General features: G+C 49.8%; 1 protein-coding gene across 2 annotated transcripts in view; it reads left to right on the plus strand.

Moving 5' to 3' along the window:
• The window catches only part of LOC123375202 (sororin-B-like), a 36,470-nt gene extending 20,521 nt beyond the window's left edge, over window positions 1-15,949 (plus strand). For both annotated transcript variants that reach the window (XM_045025943.1, XM_045025944.1), the window contains 5 exons: window positions 3,364-3,426; window positions 14,213-14,251; window positions 14,690-14,728; window positions 15,013-15,501; window positions 15,674-15,949. In XM_045025943.1, coding sequence (XP_044881878.1) covers window positions 3,364-3,426; window positions 14,213-14,251; window positions 14,690-14,728; window positions 15,013-15,501; window positions 15,674-15,754 — 711 coding nt within the window. In that variant the 3' untranslated portion in view covers window positions 15,755-15,949. The remainder of the gene's footprint in view (window positions 1-3,363; window positions 3,427-14,212; window positions 14,252-14,689; window positions 14,729-15,012; window positions 15,502-15,673) is intronic.
• Window positions 15,950-21,662: the final 5,713 nt, after the last annotated feature.

Below are 21,662 nucleotides of genomic sequence, written 5' to 3' on the forward strand. Positions count from 1 at the left end.
TCATACAACATAGCTTTATTTACATTCACATAATTAAACCAGTTCTCAACCTATTTGCCACCGTGAGCCACATGTGCAGCTTTCAGTGTGCTATGTGGGCCACATCCACACTATATGCTCCCTGTATGGCCTCAGGATGTCACATGGGCTGCAGCTGGGTGCTCATTGGGCCGCAAGCAGCCCACTCGCTGCAGGTTGAGAATGACTGGATTAAACATTTATAAGGCTTTGCCAGTCACTTTGGGAGGTAAGATGGCCAAGTCTGTTCAGCAGGGATTTTGTGCACCTTGCCTATCCTTTCAAAGGTGGTCATATTCTTCAGTGGGTCAATATTCTTCCCCTGTAACTCAGGCAGTTTCACCCAGCTGGGTGAGCCCAAGGAGGATGACTTGTGGGCTGAGAGTTCTGTTTGTGTAATTCCAGCTTTTTAAGCTTGTAGTGCCTTTCCTTCTCCCTTCCTTTAACTTCTGTGACCTGCGTTCGCTCCTCTGCTTTCTGCTTTTTGGCTTTCTCTGCTGCTTCCAGTTTATGATCTCCCTCTTGGCCAATTCTAACTGGAGGGCTGCCCCTCTGGGACCTGTGCCATGCTGGTTTCCTAAGCCTGCACCTCCCGCTCAACTTCAGTTAATTTCGATGGATGCATCAGTTCTCCACGATGCTTATCCTATTGCATGAATAGAGATTTTTATCCCCTCTACTATTTTCTCTATAGCCTCCAGGCTATGATCTGTGCACAGTTTTTCCAACTGTGATTTGGTATGTTTGGCATGTCTCTGGCTTACTCATCCTGTCCTTTGTTCTATTTCCCATACCCAAAATAAATCAATGGAAAACAACAAACCATAACCTTTTTCTTTACCTGTTTCCAAGCCTCCCCAACTTCACCACCCCTGGGCAACACAAGCTCTCCCCTCTGGGCTTCCCCGGCCCTCCTGTTACTCTACAAGCTCGCAATCGGCACACTCAAGCCCTCTGAGTGTCACCCTGGATTCACCAGCTCCTGTTCCCCTGAACACTCACAGAATTCACAAAAAGAACAGGAGTACTTGTGGCACCTTAGAGACTAACAAATTTATTTGAGCGTAAGCTTTCGTGGGCTACAGCCCACTTCTTCGGATGCATAGAATGGAACATATAGTGAGGAGATATATATACACATACAGAGAGCATGAAAAGGTGGGAGTTGTCTTACCAACTCTGAGAGGCCAATTAAGTAAGAGAAAAAAACTTTTTAAGTGATAATCAAGATAGCCCAGTACAGACAGTTTGATAAGAAGTGTGAGAATACTTACAAGCGGAGATAGATTCAATGTTTGTAATGGCTCAGCCATTCCCAGATTTGCTTCTTTCAAAGAAGCAGTACAGCCCAGCTTACCAGTTCCATCTGAGGTTTACTGCTCTGCTTAATACACAGCACTGAGATAGGCTTATAGTGAAATCAAATATAAATGTATTTAACAAACCATAGTAGCAAGTACAAGTATTGGAAACAAATGGTGACATATAAAATACAATCATAACACACATTCCAGACCCAGACTTAATTAACAAGATACTGTCATGTCTGGTAGAGTCCTGCTCACCCAAAATCCTTGCAGAGCTTTTCACCCAGGCTGGCTGTGACCCTCCTTTCACGAGGCAGCATGCTGTCAGTCTGCCTGCTCGGTCAGTGGTTCTCAGCCAGGTTTCAGGGGGTCTGCCAAAATAAATCAGAGAGCAGGGCCGGCTTTAGACTTGCTGGTGCCCAGGACAAAAAGCTGAAGCCCGAGCCCCGCCGGGGGCTTGAAGCCGAAGCCAGAACAACTTAACTTCACAGGGCCCCTGTGGTGTGGGGCCCTGAGCAATTGCCCTGCTTGCAACCCCCTAATGCCAACCCTGTCTTTTAATCTACTGCATATGCAGAAAAACAGTAGTTGTGGCACAGGTGGGCTGTGGAATTTTTTTTAGCATGTTGGCGGGGCTCAGAAAGAAAAAGGTTGAAAACCCCTGTGCTAGATGAAAGATTCAGTGTGTTCCTTTTCACCCATAGATATCGCAGGACAATCCTTTGTCTTTACTTGTAAACAGGACATCCCCCTGCTCTCTGTTACACTGTGGAGAGATTTCCTCTCTGGTAGATTTCACAATCTTTCAGTGTGTACTTGGCTCAGTATGCAAATAGGCAAAGAGTATACAAATGGCTAGACAGGGAGATAGGTGTTTTGTTATCTCCTACCTGAAGGGAACATTTCCAAGGTATGTCACCTTCTGGTTATCTGCCTTAACTCCAAAACCTTCATAGCATAATTTTCAGTGTAGATACATAACTTCTTCAATATCTGTTCGTACGTTTTGTAATGATTATGATGGCCAGTGGGCTACCTCATATGCCACCCTTTAGTGTGAACTACTATGCAGCCATCTGACCCAGGAAATCCCTGTAAAACGCCTATACCCCTGTGCCCTCTGCCAGTTGGCATCACGGGGTCCCTGGGTCACAGGCTGATTCCGAGGAAAGCTGCTTAAGAGCTTCTGCCACCTGGACCCTCAGGAGAGGTAGAAAGACCATCTCGACTTTGTTATCTTTTGTACCATTCCTTGCATATACACTCTCACCCTTCCTTGGGAAGTTGGCGGTAAGAGACAACGATCCTGCTCTGTCTCTGGCATGCCAAAGAAGTCCGATGGTCCAGATCCCCTATTACATGACGGTCTGGCCTGTTACAGAGCATGGGGGCTGTCATGAATATTCACACAAATGGCCAGCCTCCTTTGTCCATATCTAACTTCCTCACCCTAATTATGTTGGGGTATCCTTATCCTATAGATTAGTATAGTAATGGTTTCAACTAATTGTCATATACATCAATTCATTGCCAAGGCCAGTTTGCAGTTAAGCATTTGCCAACATTTTATGCTAAAATATCCAAATCTAGTATCAGTTCAGTGTTCCTGTGGTTACCTGGTATTATGTTGTACAAACTCTCTGCTTTAAGCACAGTATTCCCAGTTCCCCAAGCCTCAGGGTCACTGTTGGGCCATTTATCTATAACACAGTTCATGGGCCTCAAAGCCTTATTATGGTAACTGGGTAAGCTAATGTCTTACAGGATCCAGGCCTGTAGGTTCCTTGCGTTACTGTTAAGTAAAATAAAATGGGCTCAATGGGCTACAGATGTGAGTCGTCAAAGATGATTGTGTTCCAGTCTGACCTTTCTTTCCTTGGGCACATCTGTTTCTTTTGTCTTATGCTTGGAGTGGAAGCTTTGTGAAGCAGGGGCCATTTTTTTTAGTTCTGTGTATACCATGTAGCGCAATGGGGTCCTAGGCTCTGCTACAGTGCAAGAAACAATAAGTCTTGTCTCTTTTATCCTCTTTATGCAGCTTCCAGCTCCGGTGGTGAAGCGATCGATCATGGTGAAAAAGATCCTGCCCCGAAAACAGCAGGTCTGTGAGTCAAACCTTCCTGTCGCTGTTGTTTGTGTACGCACGTGAACTGAAATCTGTTTTGATTATACTCCCCAACTCCAAACCAGTCACAGACCATGCATCGCTTTCCAGCCTGTAGGATAAGTACAAGAATAAAGAATTAAAATTAGCATAAGTTTGGTTCCGCGTGTGTGTGTGGTAAAGGAGGCCCCAATCGGCAAGTAAAAGAAGGCCATGAAAATAATTAGTATTACTTGTAGTGTGGGAACATTGTATGGTTTTAAAAGTAACTAAGAAAATAAAGAGCTGCAGTAACAAGACAAAAAAAAACTGTCTTAAAAGAAACAATCCCAAACCTTCCCACTGTTCTGCTAGTAAGCAAGGGAGGAGGTGGGGAGAGACGATAAGAAAGAGAAGACCTTGCAGGGAAAGGAGGCTGTAAATCTTATCTGGATTAAGACTTGGAATAAGATCAAGTTGATCTTTAGCTGAAGTCAGTAATGGGCAATGACATCGCTTGTTTGATAAAGGGGATAAAAAGTAAACTTTTAGCAGGTTCATTGCTAATACCTGCCTAGCCACGTTGGAACTGACCAATATGGGTCTAAGCACCCCCTGGGTTTAGGGTTTAGCCCATTTATAAGTATCTCGATCAAAAGTTCATAAATGTTCTGTTACTGTTTGGATGCAGTAAATTTCTTACTAGTTAGACTTTTTAGGCACGTTTAGATCAACTGTATAAATATCATTTGGCCTTGGGATTTAATAAAGGAATTTATGGTTAAATTTAGTGTTTGGTGGTTTCCCATATCACTATTAATAATTCCAACACAGCCCATTGAGAAGGGAAAGGCAAACCTCAGTTTGTTTCTGTTTCCAGCTCTGGAAAGGAGTGCTCTCTAGCATTTACAGCAGAGTGGGCTGGGTGGCAGGACTATTAGTTCTGACTCTGCAGCAGGTTTTCTGTATCATATGTTATAGGTGAGGCAAAGAGTACTTAAATGACTTGGGCAGGATTATGCAAGGCTGTGAATAGGACCCAGGAGTCCTGTCCCCGGCCTTTTTCTGTACTCGTTAGACACGCTGCCTTCCAGAACTGGGAAGAGAACCCAGAAAGCCTGATTTCCAGTCCACTGCTCTGACCACTAGACAACAGCCCCCCGTGACCCATTATGAAGCCGAGATGTTTGTACCTGAGTTGGAATGAATTCCATCTTTATTCATTTAATGGATGGACTTTAAAAATCAGACTTCAGCAAACTCAGAGAACTGGTAGGTAGGTTCTGTCATGGATCCACAGCTACACCCCAGCTTTTAAACAGTCTCTTGGAAAGCCCCCCTTTAGCGTGGCAGATCACTAAGGAGTCCCACTCCTTTTTTCAGGGTAGGCCATGCAGCCTCACTGCCTCCTAGATTGAGTGTCTGTGCTCCAGCACTTCTGCTCTACATTGTGAGCTGTGCCCAGCAAGTCCAACTGAGAGAGTCTCCTGGTAGAGACTTGTACACTCTTTAGGAACTAGTGCATCTCAGCAGATATTTATTGTAGGAAGGTAACAGAATGCAGGGGTCCAGAACAAATCATGCCAAACCAACCTAATTTCCTCCTTTGGAAAGATAATGGGCCTAGTGGATGGGGCAAAGCAACAGATGATATGTTTAGACTTTAGTAAGACTTTTGATACAGTCCCATGTGACATTCTCGTAAGCAAATTAAGGAAATATGAAATTATGATAAGTTGGGTGCAAAACTGGTTGAAAGATCGTGTCCAGTTTTTGTTCTCAAAGAGTAGTTATGAATGGTTTGCTGTCAAACTGGGAGGGCCTATTTAATGGGGTCCTACAGGGATCTGTCCTGGGTCAGGTACTATTCAATACTTTATTAATGACTCAGATAATGGAGTGGAGAGTATGCTTTTACAATTTGTGCATGACACTGTGATGGGTTGGATCACAGAAACCCCCTTGGGGCTGCCAACTGATGTGCCAAGACTACTTCTGCCCCTGCTTTCTTGCCCTGGCAGCTTAGGACTCCAGCACCCAGCCTGGTTTGAGTCAGACCCGCTAGCCTGCTGCAGAGCCAGACCCAGGTCTGGACCACATCCCCAAAGCTGCAGGTTTACCTGAAAGCAACTTACAGAAGAGTTCCTGCCTTTAACACTCAGATGCCCAACTCCCAATGAGGTCTGAAACCCAGATAAATCCGTTTTACCCTGTATAAAGCATATACGGGGTAAACTCCAATTGTTTGCCCTCTGTAACACTGACAGAGAGAGATGCACAGCTGTTTGCCCCCCTCCTCCACAGGTATTAACACATACTCTGGGTTAATTAATAAGTAAAAAGTGATTTTATTAAATACAGAAAGCAGGATTTAAGTGGTTCCAAGTAGTAACAGACAGAACAAAGTGAAATACCAAGCAAAATAAAATAAATCAGCAAGTCTATGTCTAATACAGTAAGAAACTGAATACAGATAAGATCTCACCCTCAGAGATGTTTCAATACATTTCTTTCACAGACCGGGTGCCTTCCTAGTCTGGGCACAATCCTTTCCCCTGGTACAGCCCTTGTTCCAGCTCAGGTGGTAGCTAGGGGATTCCTCATGATGGCTGCCTCCCTTTGTTCTGCTCCACCCCCTTATATATCTTTGCATAAGGTGGGAATCCTTTGTCCCTCTCTGAGTTCCTACCCGTCCTTCTTAATGGAAAGATACCAAGTTAAAGATGGATTCCAGTTCAGGTGACATGATCACGTCACTGTAAGACTTCATTACCCACTTGCCAGTACACACGTATACAGGAAGACTTGCAAGTACTGTAAAACAGAACCATCTGCAGTCAGTTGTCCTGGTTGATGGGAGTCATCAAGATTCCAAACCACCATTAATGGCCCACACTTTGCATAATTACAATAGGCCCTCAGAGTTATTTCATATTTCTAAGAGTGGTACATTTATACAAACAGGATGACCACTCTCAGTAGATTATAAACTTTGTAATGATACCTTACAAGAGACCTTTTGCATGAAGCATATTTATATTCACACTCATTAGCATATTTTAATAAAATCATATAGAATGCGTCACAGACACCAAACTAGGAGGGATTGAACTTTGGAGGACAGGATTAGAATTCAAATGGCCCTGATAAATTGCAGTTGTCTAAATTTCATCTTGTTGATTTCAGAGCAAAGTACTACACTTAGCAAGGAAAAATCTCAAATGCACAAATAAAATGGGGGATAACTTGTTAGGTCGTAGTACAGTACTACAGAGAAGGATCTGGGGGTTCTAGTGGATCACAAATTCAATATAAGCCAATAGTGTAGTGCACTTGCAAAAGAGGCTAATATAATTCTGGGGTGTATTAACAGGAATGTGATATGAAAGACCTGGGAGGTAATTGGCTTACTCTGCTGGGCAGTGGCAAGGTCTTGGATGGAATATTGTGTCCAGTTCTGGCTGCCACACTTTAAAAGAGATGTGGACACATTGGAGAGAGTCCAGAGGAGAGGAACAAAAAATGATAAAATCCTACCTATGAGGAAAGATTGAAAAACTTGGGCACGTTTAGTCTTGAGAAAAGAACTGAGGGGAACTGATAGCAATATTCAAATATATTAAGGGCTGTTATAAAGAGGCCAGTGATCAACTGTTTTCCACATTCACTGAAAGCAGGACAAGAAGTAATCGGCTTGATGTGCAGCAAAGGAGATTCAGGTTAGACACTAAGAAAAACTTGCTAACCCTAAGGATAGTTAATAAGTTACCCAGGGAGGTTGTGGAACCCCCGTTATTGGAGGTTTTTAATAACAGGTTAGCCAAGCACCTGTCAGGAATGTTTACTTGGTCCGGCCTCAGCGCTGGTGGATGGACTAGATGGCAGATCCCTTCCAACACTACATTTCTTAGTGTATATTGTACTGCTACTTGTCTGGAGAAGTTAATGGCGCAGCTACTGTGTGAGCACCAGTTTAGACTTAAAATATTCCTATTCTGACTGCCACATCTCATAAAGAGATTCTCAACTGTTATAATACAGGAAAAATCAGGAATTTGGGAAACTGGGATGATGTGGATTTTGAAAACTGTTTTCTAGTCTATGTAGCCCACCTTGTAGATCTTAAAGCCAGAGGGACAATTAGATCACCTAGATCGTTATGCAGGCTAGAGAATTTCACCCAGTTACCACTGCATTGAGCCCAATAGCTTATTTGACTAAAGCATCTTCCAGAATCCACCATTTCCCTTGTGGAGAATCCACCACCTCCCTTCAGAGTTTGTTCCAGTGAATCACCTTCTATTTAAAAAAAAAAAAAAAAGGCGGGGGGGGGGGGCGCGGTCATTTCTAATTGGATTGTGTCTGGCTTTAACTTCCAGCCATTGGTTCTTATTCTGCCTTTCTCCTCTAGGCTGCTAAAGAACCCTTTAGTACCTGGGATTTTTTTCCTGGTGAAAATATTTATATGCCGTAATTGAGTTACCTCTTGTTCTTCTTTGAGAAGCGTCCCTATAGGTGCTCCATGTCCGGATACGTACACGCCCATGCGCTCTTCGCTGGAGATTTTTGTCAACAGTGGGGTGCAGACCCGCGGACAGACACCCTCGTGCCCATTACAAGAGTATATGGGGGAGATGGACCTGCTGCCACTCCAGTTCCTTCTCAACTGTCTGTGGCTTGAGATGGAGTATCACGGTGTCCGTTAGGAACCACATGTGCAGGCCCCAGTACCATCCAGGCTCCCCTCCATTTCCTACCTTCCTGGGAGCTCATCATCTTGGACAGATGGATTCTAGAAGTAATTTCCATAGTCTGTTCCATCCAGTTGAGCTCCTTCCCACTCCCTGTCCCTCTTCAGGGACCCCTTTACCTCCCTCCACAAAGACAAGAGGTACAATCCCTCCTAGTTCTGGGGATGATCTAACCTGTCCCACCGGACTTCATTGGGAAAGGGTTCTAGTCTCAGTACTTCCTCGTCCTGAAGAAAAACAGGAATGGGTAGGTGGGTGGAGGAGACCAGTTCTAGACCTCAGGACTTTAAACATCTTCATTAGCTCCCAACAGTTCAGTATGATGACCCTAGCAACAATAATTCTTCTTCGAGTGCTCCTATGCATTCCAGTCAGGTGTGCGCGCCGCGCGTGCACGGCTCTTCGGAACATTTTTACCCTAGCAACTCTGGCGGGCCGGCTGGGCGCCCCCTGGAGTGGCGCCGCTATGGCGCCGGATATATACCCCAGCCGGCCCGTCCGCTCCTCAGTTCCTTCTTACCGCCCGTGACGGCCAGTTGGAACAGTGGAGTGCTCTGTTACCTCCACAGCCCTAGCGTTTCTCCATTCTTCTCTGTACATAGTTGGTTAACTTAGTTTAGTAGTTAGATTAGTTGAATAAGTTTAGTTAGTTATAGTATAGTAGGGGAATTAGAGGGGTTCGCCCCTCTTCTTCCACAACCGGTGCGGGCTCATGCCCAAGGCACCGGGGTTTAAGCCCTGTGCGGCTTGCCAGCGGCACATGCCCGTGGGCGACCCGCACGACTCCTGCCTGCGCTGCCTCGGGGAATCTCACAGGACAGATAAGTGCCCGATCTGCACGGCGTTTAAGCCGCGCACCAGAAAGGAGCGAGACTCTCGCCTCAAGCAGCTCCTTACGGAGTCGGCACTTCAGCCTCCCGCGCCGTCCCCGGCGGCACCGAAACCATCCTCGGCGCGCAGTGCACCAGCGGCACCGAGCCGCCCCGGTACCGACGCGGCTAAATCTTCGCAGACGGCACCGAAGTCCCGGCACCGTTCCCTCTCCACCGAGGAAGTGGAAGATGGCGCACTCGGCTCCTAAGCCTCCTGCTTCGGGACAGCTTACCCAGCCATCACCGGCACCTCCGGCACCGGCTGTGGTAGTGCACAAGCCGTGCATGGTCCCGTTGACTCCGGCACCTCCCTGCTCCCCGGTGCCAACCGCGGTCGAGCTGAATCTCCCGTCCACGCCCGAGACATTCTCGACGGCGAGAGAGCTCATCGAACTCACAGAGGCACCGAGCCTCCGGCCCCTGGCACCGCCGGTGCGGGCTGTTCAGTCAGCGGGCAAGCTGGCCATGATGCGGCCCCCTTCCCCTGACGGACGGGATAGACGGCGCTCCAGGACTCGGTCTCGCTCCCGGTCCCGAAGACGGTCACCGTCGGGCCGCTCCAGGTCCCAGCACCGCTCTCCATCGCAGTACCGTTCACCCTCTCAACGCCGGTCGCAGTCCCGGTACCGCTCAACATCGCGGTACCGGTCGCACTCCCGGAGACACTCGCGGTCCCGATCACCGTCCCGTCGGCATGGCAGGAAGTCCGAGTCCCGGCACCGGTCCCGGCACCGTGACTCCAGAAGCCGCTCCCGGCACCGCCGGTCGAGCTCCCGGTCGAGCTCCCGGCACCGGTCGAGCTCCCGGCACCGCGGCAGTCGATGGTCTCGCTCGCCATCTCGGTACTGTGACGACCGGCACCGACCCTCGGCACCGTCCGGGGACAGGCTGCCAGCTTCGACAGCGCAGTCCGTCAGCGCCTCCGCACCTCCGTGGCCATCCTGTCACTCATCGGTAGCTTCGCGGGCAGACAGCTATGGCCATCTCCAGGCGGCCCCGCACGGCCAAGTCCACGGGGCACAGCAGTGGGGTTTTTGGGTCCCCTGGGCCCAATACGAAGCTCAAGGGCTACCTTGCCCCCAACGGACCCCAGCCTCCGAACGCAGAGTGCCGGAGGCCACTGTCAGCAGGCCACCCCCATCACCGGGTGAGGCCCAGTTACCGCCTTATCCCGCGGAGCATCCACGGTCCGAGTCAGCTGCCCACCCCATTGAGGACCCACCTGCGGAGGCGGTGGTCCAAGGTCTGTCCTCGTCATCTTCACCAGACGAGGCGGTGGCGGGGGCTTCTACGGCAGACCCTCCGCCTATTGACTTACGGGCCCACCAGGACCTTCTTCGCCGAGTGGCGAAGGCTATCGACCTACCGGTAGCGGAGGTCACTGAGGACGAGGACCCGGTGACAAATGTGATTGGAGCAGAGGCTCCAGTGCGGGTGGCCTTGCCATTCATCCGCACTATCCAGAAAAACGCCACTACCATCTGGCAGTCACTGGCGTCCGTTCCTCCCACCGCCCGCGGTGTCGAAAGAAAGTACTCCGTCCCCCCCACGGGATACGAGTACTTATATACCCATCCTGCACCAGACTCGCTAGTGGTCCAGTCGGTCAACGACAGGGAAAGGCATGGCAAGCCAGCCCCTGCGCCGAAGTCCAAGGAAGCGAGGCGCATGGATCTGTTGGGCCGAAAGATCTATTCGGCAGGGGGTCTCCAGCTCCGAATTGCCAATCAGATGGCCCTCCTCGCCAGATACACCTTTGACATCTTGGTGTCCCTGGCGAAATTCACAGAGCTGCTCCCAACAGCCTCGCGCCAGGAGTTCACGGCCCTCCTGGAAGAGGGCAAGAAGTCCTCCAGGTCCTCCATCCAGGCCGCTCTGGACTCCGCGGACTCAGGTGCTAGAACCCTGGCCTCAGGAGTAACCATGAGGCGCATCTCCTGGTTGCAGTCCTCCACATTGCCACCGGAGGTGCAGTACACCTTGCAGGACCTACCCTTCGACACTCAGGGTCCGTTTTCTGAAAAGACGGATTCCAGAATTCAGACCCTGAAGGACGGTTGCATAGCCATTCACACTCTGGGTATGCACACACCGGCTACCCAGCGAAGGTCCTTTCAGCAGCAACCCTACCGGCCATTTAACCAGCCTAGGTCGCGACCCTACAATAGCAGGCGTCCCGGACTGAGTCGCTGTAGACCGTCGGGCAACAGGCGCAACCAGGGCCAGGCGCCTTCCAAGGCCCCTCAAGGACCCAAACAGGCCTTTTGATGGGACGCCCGAGGACGGCCCATCAGTCTCTCTGTACCGGATCCTTCCCGTTTATTTTACAACCGCCTTTCCCACTTTCTGCCGGCGTGGTCCCAAATAACACCGGACAGCTGGGTGCTTCGTACAATCCAGTCTGGTTACCGCCTTCAATTTGTTTCACCCCCTCCTTCCCACCCGCCTTCCCTGTCCCTCTTCAGGGACCCCTCTCACGAGCAATTCCTCCTACAAGAGGTCGAGACTCTGTTGAGCTTGGGTGCCATAGAGGAGGTGCCGCACGACATGCGGGGCAGGGGATTCTATTCCTGATATTTTCTCATCCCCAAGGCGAAAGGAGGTCTTCGACCCATATTGGACCTCCGGGAGCTCAACGCGTATGTGCTCAAGCTCAAGTTTCGCATGGTCACCCTGGGGACCATCATTCCCTCCCTGGATCCGGGAGACTGGTTTGCCGCCCTCGATATGAAGGACGCGTACTTCTATATCGCAATTTACCCTCCCCATCGACGCTACCTCCGTTTTGTGGTCAACGGTGCGCACTACCAGTTTGCGGTGCTACCCTTCGGCCTGTCCACCGCACCGAGGGTCTTCACCAAATGCATGGCAGTAGTTGCTGCAGCCCTCCGCCGTCGTCGCATTCACGTATACCCATATCTAGACGACTGGCTGGTTCGCGGGACATCCCAACAGCTGGTAAAGGACCAGATGTCAGAGATACTATCCCTGTTTCAGTCCCTCGGCCTTCTTATCAATGCCGAGAAGTCCACTCTAGCTCCATCACAGCGGGTGGAGTTCATCGGAGCGGTCCTCGACTCCACTTTGGCCAGGGCCTGCCTCCCACGCTCTTGGCACCAGACGATGGTCTCCATCATCCGAGACCTGCACACCTTTCCCACGACGACGGTTCGGTCCTGCCTGTGCCTCCTGGGCCACATGGCATCCTGTACGTTCGTCACGGCGTACGGGAGGCTCCGCCTTCGACCCTTTCAATCTTGGCTGGCGTCGGTATACCGCCCGCACCGCGACTCAATAGACATGGTGGTCACCGTCACAGAGCCGACACTTGCGTCGCTCAGCTGGTGGGTGAACCCAGACGTGTGTGCAGGAGTCCCATTCCGTCCTCCTCGCCCATCCGTCACCTTGACCACGGATGCCTCGGCGTTGGGATGGGGGGCTCACCTGGGCGACCTTCACACCCAGGGTCTCTGGTCCCCCCAAGAGCTCGCTCTCCACATCAACGTCCGGGAGCTGCGAGCGATCCGTCTGGCGTGTCACACCTTCCGCACCCGCCTGCAAGGCCGCTGCGTGGCAGTCTTCACGGACAACACAACGGCAATGTTCTACGTGAACAAGCAGGGCGGAGCCCGCTCCTCCCTCCTCTGCACGGAGGCAATGCTCCTGTGGGACTTCTGCGTGACTCACTCCATTCACCTGGAAGCCTCATTTCTTCCAGGAGTGCAGAACACGCTGGCCGACCATCTCAGCAGGTCGTTCCTCTCACACGAGTGGTCTCTTCGCCCGGATGTGGTACACACAATTTTCCGGAGGTGGGGGTTTCCCCAGATAGACCTGTTTGCCTCCAAGGAGAACAGGAAGTGCCATCTATTTTGCTCATACCAGGGTCGCTCCCCAGGCTCCCTCTCGGACGCATTCCTCTGCTCCTGGATGGATCACCTCCTGTACGCCTTCCCTCCGTTCCCGCTCGTACACCGAGTGCTACTGAAGCTTCGGAGGGACAGGGCCCACGTCATACTCGTCGCTCCGAGCTGGCCGAGGCAGCACTGGTACACCCTGCTGCTCGAGCTCTCCGTTCGGGATCCCATGCCCCTCCCGTTATGGCCGGACCTCATCACGCAGGACTTCGGCAGGCTCTGTCACCCGAACCTATTATTCAACATCTTCCCTCCTATCAAGGAACTAACTCCGCCAAGAGATCTCACTTTACTCCTTGCCTTTTACCTTGACAGGACTAGGCCTGGTTCAGGTTTCCCCTGGACTCTTCATCTCTGTTGCAGAACAAATTAAGGGACATCCACTCTCCACCCAAAAATTGTCCATGCAGTTTGCAGGTTGTATTCTATCATGCTATGAGTTTTCAGTGGTTCATTCCACGCTCCAGAAGTTACTGCTTGTATCACCAGGGCTCAATCTACCTCTGTAGCCATTCTCAGAAATTTACCCGTCTCAGGCTTCTGCAAGGTCTTTGCCGCACACATTTTACCAGCATTACACTCTTGTGCCCTCTTCCAGGACTGATGCATTTTTTGGTGGTGCTGTCCTTCAAGCAGTACTGAATCCACTTCCTCGCATTGGGGCCTCATTTTGAGATGTCTCCCTGTGGGGGAGCCACTACCTGCTCTCCTTCTCCTTGGCCTCAGTCTCTTTCTTGGGACTTCTGTGATTGAGAAGGAACTTGAGTGGCCTCAGGTCCGCCCCTCCTTATATACCCTCAGATCTGGCATAAGGGTCTCTGGGGTGCAAGCGTGGAGCTATGGGCACAAATCTCTGGTCAAGAATCTGCGTGTGTCCTAATGTGGAGCATCCCTAGGGGGAGACATCTCGAAGAATTCAAGTTACTATACCAGGTAAGTAACTCCTCAGTCTTTTTGATAAAGAGCTCAGTCAGTTTAGTTTCTATCCCACTGTAAGGCATCTCCTCCTCCTCCATTTTTGTGGCTGATGTGACTTAGAATCATAAATATCAGAATTGGAAGGGTCCTCAGGAGGTCATGTAGTCCAACCCCTTGCTCAGAGGAGGTCCAGCCCCCAGACAGATTTTTGCCTCAGTTCCCTGAGTGGCCCCCTCAAGGATTGAACTCACAACCCTGGGTTTAGCAGGCCAATGCTCAAACCAGTGAGCTATCCCTCCCTTGTTTTGCTGATGTAAGTTGCATTAATTTCCCTTTTGCCTTGCAGCCTGCTGTTGCTTTGACTGAAGCAGAACAAATCCCATGCGTAAGTTATTGTAACCTTGAAACATTTGTTTCAATGATTAATCCTTGATTCCTTAAGCTGGTGTGGAGTAAAATGAAAAGCCCCACTGGGGTGATGTGGCATAATTATATACCTGACAGCTGTCGAGCTACATTTCCTATATGTTGCTGAGCACATATCTCATCCCAGACACCCACTTCTGAGAGTTAAGAGTGTCAAGTTCTGAACTGAGACATCTGATGTTTGGGAAATTATCTGATTTTTGAGTGTCCTAACAAGTAGCATTGCGTCTGGTATTTCTAAACACACCATAAGTGTCCATGCTCTTTATGTGCATGTCTAGCCGCAGTGTTGTACAAATGTTTTGTCTTGCTGTGCGCCCATCCCCTGCCCCTCCCCCTCCTTGTCCTCCCACAGCCTTTTGGCTACACACTAATTGAATTCATTTGTTCCTCCAAGGTGACTGGTACTGCTTGGACTCCACGGCGCAGCCCCAGGGTAAGTCTCTATGTTCTCCTCTGGGTTTTGCTAGTATATTGGATATCAGGGGAAGGATGGTCCTGGTGACTTAGGGCACTAGCTCAGACTTGGCAGACCTTGAACTTTGACAGACCTACTTTAACTTAAAGTAAATATGGGCTGAGCTACTTCCTTTAGCCAGCCCTGAGACTGGAGTGATGATTGGCCCCACCAGTAGGGGTAGGGGGGAGGCTGGGAGTTCCATAGGTTAGCTGTATTGATGACGGAGAAAAAGGGATAAACTCCATCTCCTTTCCTTGCAGATCTCCCAGAAGGCAGGAAAGGAAAACTTCCCAGTGGAAAGCAGCGAGGCCAAAGGCTGTGGAAGCACTGATGCTAACCCAGTCTTAGCATCATCTCTCCCTGCCAATGCCTCAGGCCTGGTGGAGAAGGCTGCCCTGTCTACAGTTAGCATCAATGTATGTGACTCTCCTCCTCAGGATGAGAGGGATGTGCTGATGTCTAAGAAAGTGCGCCGATCCTACAGCCGCCTGGATGCCTCCCCCAGCTTGAACATGTCCACACCCACATTCGCCCATGGCCTGCAGAAGAAGTGCTCACTCTTTGGCTTTGAGAAGCTCCTAGTGCCTGATGCACTAGCAGATGTGTCTCCAGTGGGTAAGGTTTCCCCTGTCCAGGAGACTCCAGTGGAGCCCGATGCCTTGGGCTCCACTAAAGAATGGGACACAGACATTCCTGGCATCTCCTTCCCCAAAGAGAAACGGAAGAAGAGGAGGATCCCCCAGATAGATGTGAGTACTGCCTGCTTGGATGGGAGACCTCAAGGGAATTCTAGTATCGCTCTAGTTGAGGGATGGGGAAATCTTTGCAGCAGGGACCCCTGCATTATGTTAGCTGCTCTGTATCAATCAGCTTGTGCTTGTTATAATTACAGGTTTTTTGTTTTTACTTCCTCTGCTCTAGAAATCTGAACTGGATGAGTGGGCTGCTCAAATGAATGCACAGTTTGAAGAAGCAGAGCAGTTTGATCTTTTTGTGGAATGAAGCCTCTCCCCCATAATCTGCATTATTCTTTTGTACATAGAGCTGATGTGTTGTTTTTTCAGTCTAAAAATTAATAAAATAGTTCTGTCTGTCTCTCTCTTTAGAAGTCTGCTCTATAGATTCTGGTATATATTGCTTACTAGGGCTGTCAAGCAATTAAAAAAATTAATTGCTTTATTAAACAATAATAGAATACCCTGTGTTTAAATATGTCTGGCTGTTTTCTACATTTTCAGATGTATTGATTTCAATTACAACACAGAATACGAAGTGTATTGAAATTACAAAAGTAGAATTATGTACAAAAATAACTGCCTTCAGAAATAAAACAATGTAAAACTTTAGAGCCTACAAGTCCACTCAGTCCTTCAGCTAAGCAACGGTGGTGATGCTGCTGGTTACAAAAATGTAGAAAAACATTTAAAAATCTTTAAATTTTAGGGCTGTCAAGCAATTAATCACTATTAATAGTGCAATTGCACTGTTAACAATAAAATACAATTTTAAATATTTTTGGATGTTTACTACATATTCAAATATATTTCAAATACAACACAGAATACAAAGTGTACAGTGTTCTCTTTATATTTATTTTTATTACAAATATTTGCACTGTAAAAACCGAAAAATTATTTTTCAGTTCACTCTATACACAATGTAAAACTTTAGCGCCCACAAGTCCACTCAGTCCTACTTCTTGGTCAGACAATCACTCAGACACAAGGTTGGTTACATTTTGCAGGAGATAGTGCTGCCTGCTTCTTGTTTACAGTGTTACCTGAAAGTGAGAACAGGTGATCGCATGGCACTATTGTAGCCAGCATCGCAAGATAGTTATGTGCCAGATGTGCTAAAGATTCATATGTCCATTCATGCTTCAATCACCATTCCAGAGAACATGCTTCTATGCTGATGATGGGTTCTGCTTGATAACAATCCAAAGCAGTGCAGACTGACCATGTTCATTTTCATCATCTGAGTCAGTTGCCACCAGCAGAAGGTTGATTTTCTTTTTTGGTGGTTTGGGTTCTGTAATTTCCACATCAGAGTGTTGCTCTTTTAAGACTTCTAAAAGCATGCTCCATACCTTGTCCCTCTCAGATTTTGGAAGGCTCTTCAGATTCTTAAATCTTGGGTTGAGCGCTGTAGCTATTTTTAGAAATCTCACATCGGTACCTTCTTTGTGTTTTGTCAAATCTGCTGTGAAAGTGTTCTTAAAACAAACATCTCCTGGGTCATCATCTGAGACTGCTATAACATGAAATATATGCAGTATGTGGGTATCTGGCATGTAAATACCTAGCAACACTGACTACAACAGTGCCATGTGAACATCTGTTCTCACTTTCAGGTGATATTGTAAACAAGGAGCAGGCAGCATTATCTCCTGTCAATGTAAACAAACTTGTTTGTCTTAGTGACTGGCTGAACGAGAAGTAGGACTGAGTGGACTTGTAGGCTGTACAGTTTTACAGTGTTTTGTTTTTGAGTGCCGTTATGTCACTAAAAAAAATAAATCTCCATTTGTAAGTTACACTTTCACCATAAAGAGATTGAACTTCATACTTAGTATTTTTCAATTCACCTCGTACATTTGTGCACTTTATACTTGTGTTGTAATTGAAATCAATATTGAAAAATCAGGAAAACATCCAAAAATATTTAATAAATTTCAATTGGTATTTTGTTTGTTTTAGTTATTCACGTATTACTACTGGAGTACAACCATCGACTCAGTAAGGTAGCTAGAGATTAATGTTGGAGTGGCCTCCTTCTTGCAGGTGGATAGAAAGGGCTAAGGGGTATCTGCACATTGGAAAACATAATTCTCAATGAGAGTCACTGTATTATGTGGCACTCTGTGCATCTTGCATCTCTCCAGTAATTAATGTAACCTGTGTATTGGAACCTGTATAGGTCAGGGCTGGGATGCAAGTCCTGCTTCTCTCTCCACCTCTGGAGCTCCTTGCAGTAGAGGTAGGAGCCCACTGTACCCCATTAAGGCAATTAATAGTGCCAAAATTATGGCATTTGTATAAACACCCCTACTCCCCTCCCTCTGAAATGGACTGGGTTTATTTTGAACGGCAATGCTGCTTTTTTATTTCATCCCTTTGTGAGACTTGGCAACACTCCACTACCCAGCAAGCTTGTCTCCCCGAAAAAGCCATTGCCTTGCCCAGGGCCAGGCTGCCCATCAGAAGGGTCCCCGCAGCTGCTGACACACCCTTCAACCTCCTCCATGGCAGGGCCCTGGGAGGAGACTCGGCCTCACCCCCTGGCTGAGGCTGGGTAAGGAGCGAGGCGGATGCATCGGAGACCCAGCCACTGCTCGCTCGCATGGAGGCCACTTCTTGGTTTGTACCCAGCGCCTCCCTCCCCATTGGCTACACCTGTGACCAATAGGAGACTAATCACACTCTGTTTTAAGGCACATGCGCGAAGACAGTCATGCCAGTGTTTTCCTCCCGCCACCGAAGCATTTGGTTCAGCTGCTTATGGGCAGCCACCAGGTGGCAGCAGAGAGACAGCGGGTCAGGGGCTGGAGCTGCTCTAGCGGGAGCAGTTCCCTGCCGTGCCTGGCACAGAGGCTGCTGTTACACGGAGTGACCTTGCACAGGGAGCGTCTGGGGTGCAGAGACGGGCCCACTCCTGTGTGTGCCACCACCAGCTCATCCACCCCCTGAAAGCTCAGTGTCCAGCTCCCCACCTGATCATGGGGGAGGCTGCAGGTACCCTGGCTGATTTTCCTCCCCCTCCCCCCCCCCCCAGCTTGGGCTTTCTCCAGCAGCGCAGGGAGCCTCACATCCCCTGCAGCTATTCCTGCCCAGCCCCCTCCCCATGCTGCTTTTTTAACCCCTGGGCTCATTACAGCCACACATGTGCACAAAGCCTGTGAGTGGAATGCGTTGCACACACACCCCAAACACACACACACTGTGCTGCTCCTGGCCGCAGCCACGCCACTGAACACTGCCCCATGGAAAGCCCCTGGCAGCACGAGGCCCTGGCGCTATGGAAAGATGGGGAGGTGGGGGAGGCTGGATCCCTGCCATTGGTAACAGCACGAGGCCTGTCGCTCCCACTTGCCGCCGGCACAGGACAGGAGGCCGGACTCCACATCAGAGTGACATGGGTGAAGCAGGCATCACTGATGCTTCAGCAGAAGGGTGAGGTCCTGGCACATGCGTTGCAATGCCGACATTCCCACAGAGCCAGCTGAGATTTTCCCTTGCCCAGCCCCTAGAGCCCCATAGGGCCAGAAGCCATGGTCCACCTCCCGGTGTGTGCAAAGCAGCTTGATTACATCACTCAACAAAAACGTCGGGGGGGGGGGAGAGGGAATGGACTGATGGCATGAAAGTCCTTCCATCACAGGGGGAGGGGCCCTATCAGTGGTGAGGGATTTGGGGAGAGGCTGCTGCTCCCACCTCACTGTCACTGGCCACCCCCCCAGCCCTAGTCCCCAACTGCTTGTTTAAGACCTGATTAAATCCCTGCCCCATCGATCCCGGCCCTGGGGAAGCCAATGGGGGCTGGCTTTAACCTTGCTATATCTTTGCTGGGGGCAGTGGGAATCACATGATATCGATTGCAGGGGGGGGGGAGGGCTGAATGTTGCACTTTGGCTCTGGCAATGGAGGCGGAATCCATGTGTAACCCGTCTGAGTTGGCAGCAACACAGGCCGGGTTCAGTACCCAGGGATTCCGTTTCAATAACATAATGCACAACCGGCTCGAGCCCCCCCCCCACCCAGTGACCTGGGACAATTACATACCACCCCCTCTCCCCCCCCCCCCGGGGGCCTCTAAGAGGCAATACTTCCCCTCTCGCAAGCACAGCGTCTGAGTGTAGCAAAATCCTTTTAATAAAGGAGAGAAACAATGCGGCATTATGTTGGGGAAGCACCACAATCAGGATTCATAACACAAACCATAAGCAAAAGACACCCCCCCCCCCCCAAGGAAGTTTGGCAGTGTCCTTTTCCCCTCAGGGTCTTAAGTGGCTTGAGCATTGACCTGCTAAACCCAGGGTTGTGAGTTCAATCCTAGAGGGGGCCATTTAGGGATCTGGGACAAAAATCTCTGTGGGGATTGGTCCTGCTTTGAGCAGGGGTTGGACTAGATGACCTCCTGAGGTCCCTTCCAACTCTGATATTCTATGAACACAAAAATCACCCAAAGGCCCTAGTCAGTGCAGCCCCCTATCTGCAGAGTTTTACCTCCCAGCCGGGGGGGGGGGTACAGCGGTGTTAAGGGGGTTCTGCTGCAGCCCTCACCATGAGCTACTCCACCAGGCACTCCGCTCCATCAGCTGTCCCGCAAGCCACTCCAGTTGTCCCGCAAACTGCTCCACTCCGCAAGCTGCTCAGCAACATAGCTTCAGCCCCCACCCCCCAGCACTCAGTGATTTCAGCTCTTTAGTGATTTCAACTTGTAGTAGGGGAGCCTCAGTGCTGGTGCACCATTGGCCCAATGTGAATTCAGCACAGCAGCCTGTAACTAGACTTCTAACAGAATTAAAATTAGCTCTGATATTCCACCACAGAGAGAGGAAGAGGTGCAATCAGCATTTCAGGCCCTCAAAAGGGGCCCATACTATCAGATAGAAATACCTGCCCTCAGCCTCTCTCCATTAACTAGGCTTTGGAAACCATGTCCCTTGTCTAGCGAGTGCTACTTAGTTGATGGCAAGTCTCTCTGTCATAAAACAATTTCATTGTCCTTGATTCACATAATCAGGGCAACACCACTTTATTCCTCCTGCACCAATAACAGAAATTGGGGAATCTCACAGCAGCGAAAGTGACCATTTGGGCTGCTGTGGGTTCATGCTAGGCGGGGTGGGTGTGCCTGTGCAAACAAGATCAGCCCCTGAAGTTCTTTTCCACAACTCCCTGCAATTCACCACCAGATGTCAGGGTAGAGCTCATCCTGACTCTGCTCAGACACTATTGCCATGGGGGACCAGAAAGCCTGGGAGTTTGAGCAGGAGGTGGGCGAAGACGGATCATGGGCATGGGGAGCCCCCCAGCAGGCCGAGCCCCAAGGACAAGGGGCAGCGCTGGCACAGGGTTGGACGCAGCGACCTGGGAGGAGGAGGGAACCAACTGCGTCTGGATGGCTGGCACTGGGCCAGGGTGGGGGGGGATCAGGTCTGGGGGTTAATTAGCCCTGGCAGCTCTGCAGAGGAAATGACCTAAAGCAAAAGGGTCTGGCGGCTAGACCCTTGCACACGACCTGAACCCAACGGGACCAGCTAGCATCGGTTTCGGGTCGGCCTGTGTACGAGAAGTACCCAACGTGCTCAGGATCAGGCTCCGGTTGTCTAGTTGGGCTCATGTCAGGCTCATGTCAGGCTTTAAAATTAGCCCCGAGCAAACCTCTAATATGAGTAGCAATGTGTGTCTGCGTCTCCCCCTAGTATGAACCTGCCACATGCACCAGCAACATTAACTCTGGCATCTCCTGCCTTCGGAGTGCTTATCGCAATGCAGCCTTAAATACGAGGAGTTTAAAGAGATCACTAACAGCAGCACAAATTATCATCATCATTTCTTATCCATGTTCCAGTGCTGACTAGAGTCCTCAGCTGAGATTGGGGCCCTTGTTACCTATCAGCTCTGTGCTCTTGGGGAACCAGGGCGCAGTACCCAGCCTGTCCGACTCAGGGCGCAGTTCTTGGGGAACCAGGGCGCAGTACCCAGCCTGTCCGACTCAGGGCGCAGTTCTTGGGGAACCAGGGCGCAGTACCCAGCCTGTCCGACTCAGGGCGCAGTTCTTGGGGAACCAGAGCGCAGTACCCAGCCTGTCTGACTCAGGGTGCAGTTCTTGGGGAACCAGGGCGCAGTACCCAGCCTGTCCGACTCAGGGCGCAGTTCTTGGGGAACCGGGGCGCAGTACCCAG

This window comes from Mauremys mutica, chromosome 7, assembly GCF_020497125.1.
Source record: "Mauremys mutica isolate MM-2020 ecotype Southern chromosome 7, ASM2049712v1, whole genome shotgun sequence".
In the NCBI taxonomy this organism is placed as follows: Eukaryota; Metazoa; Chordata; order Testudines; family Geoemydidae; genus Mauremys; species Mauremys mutica.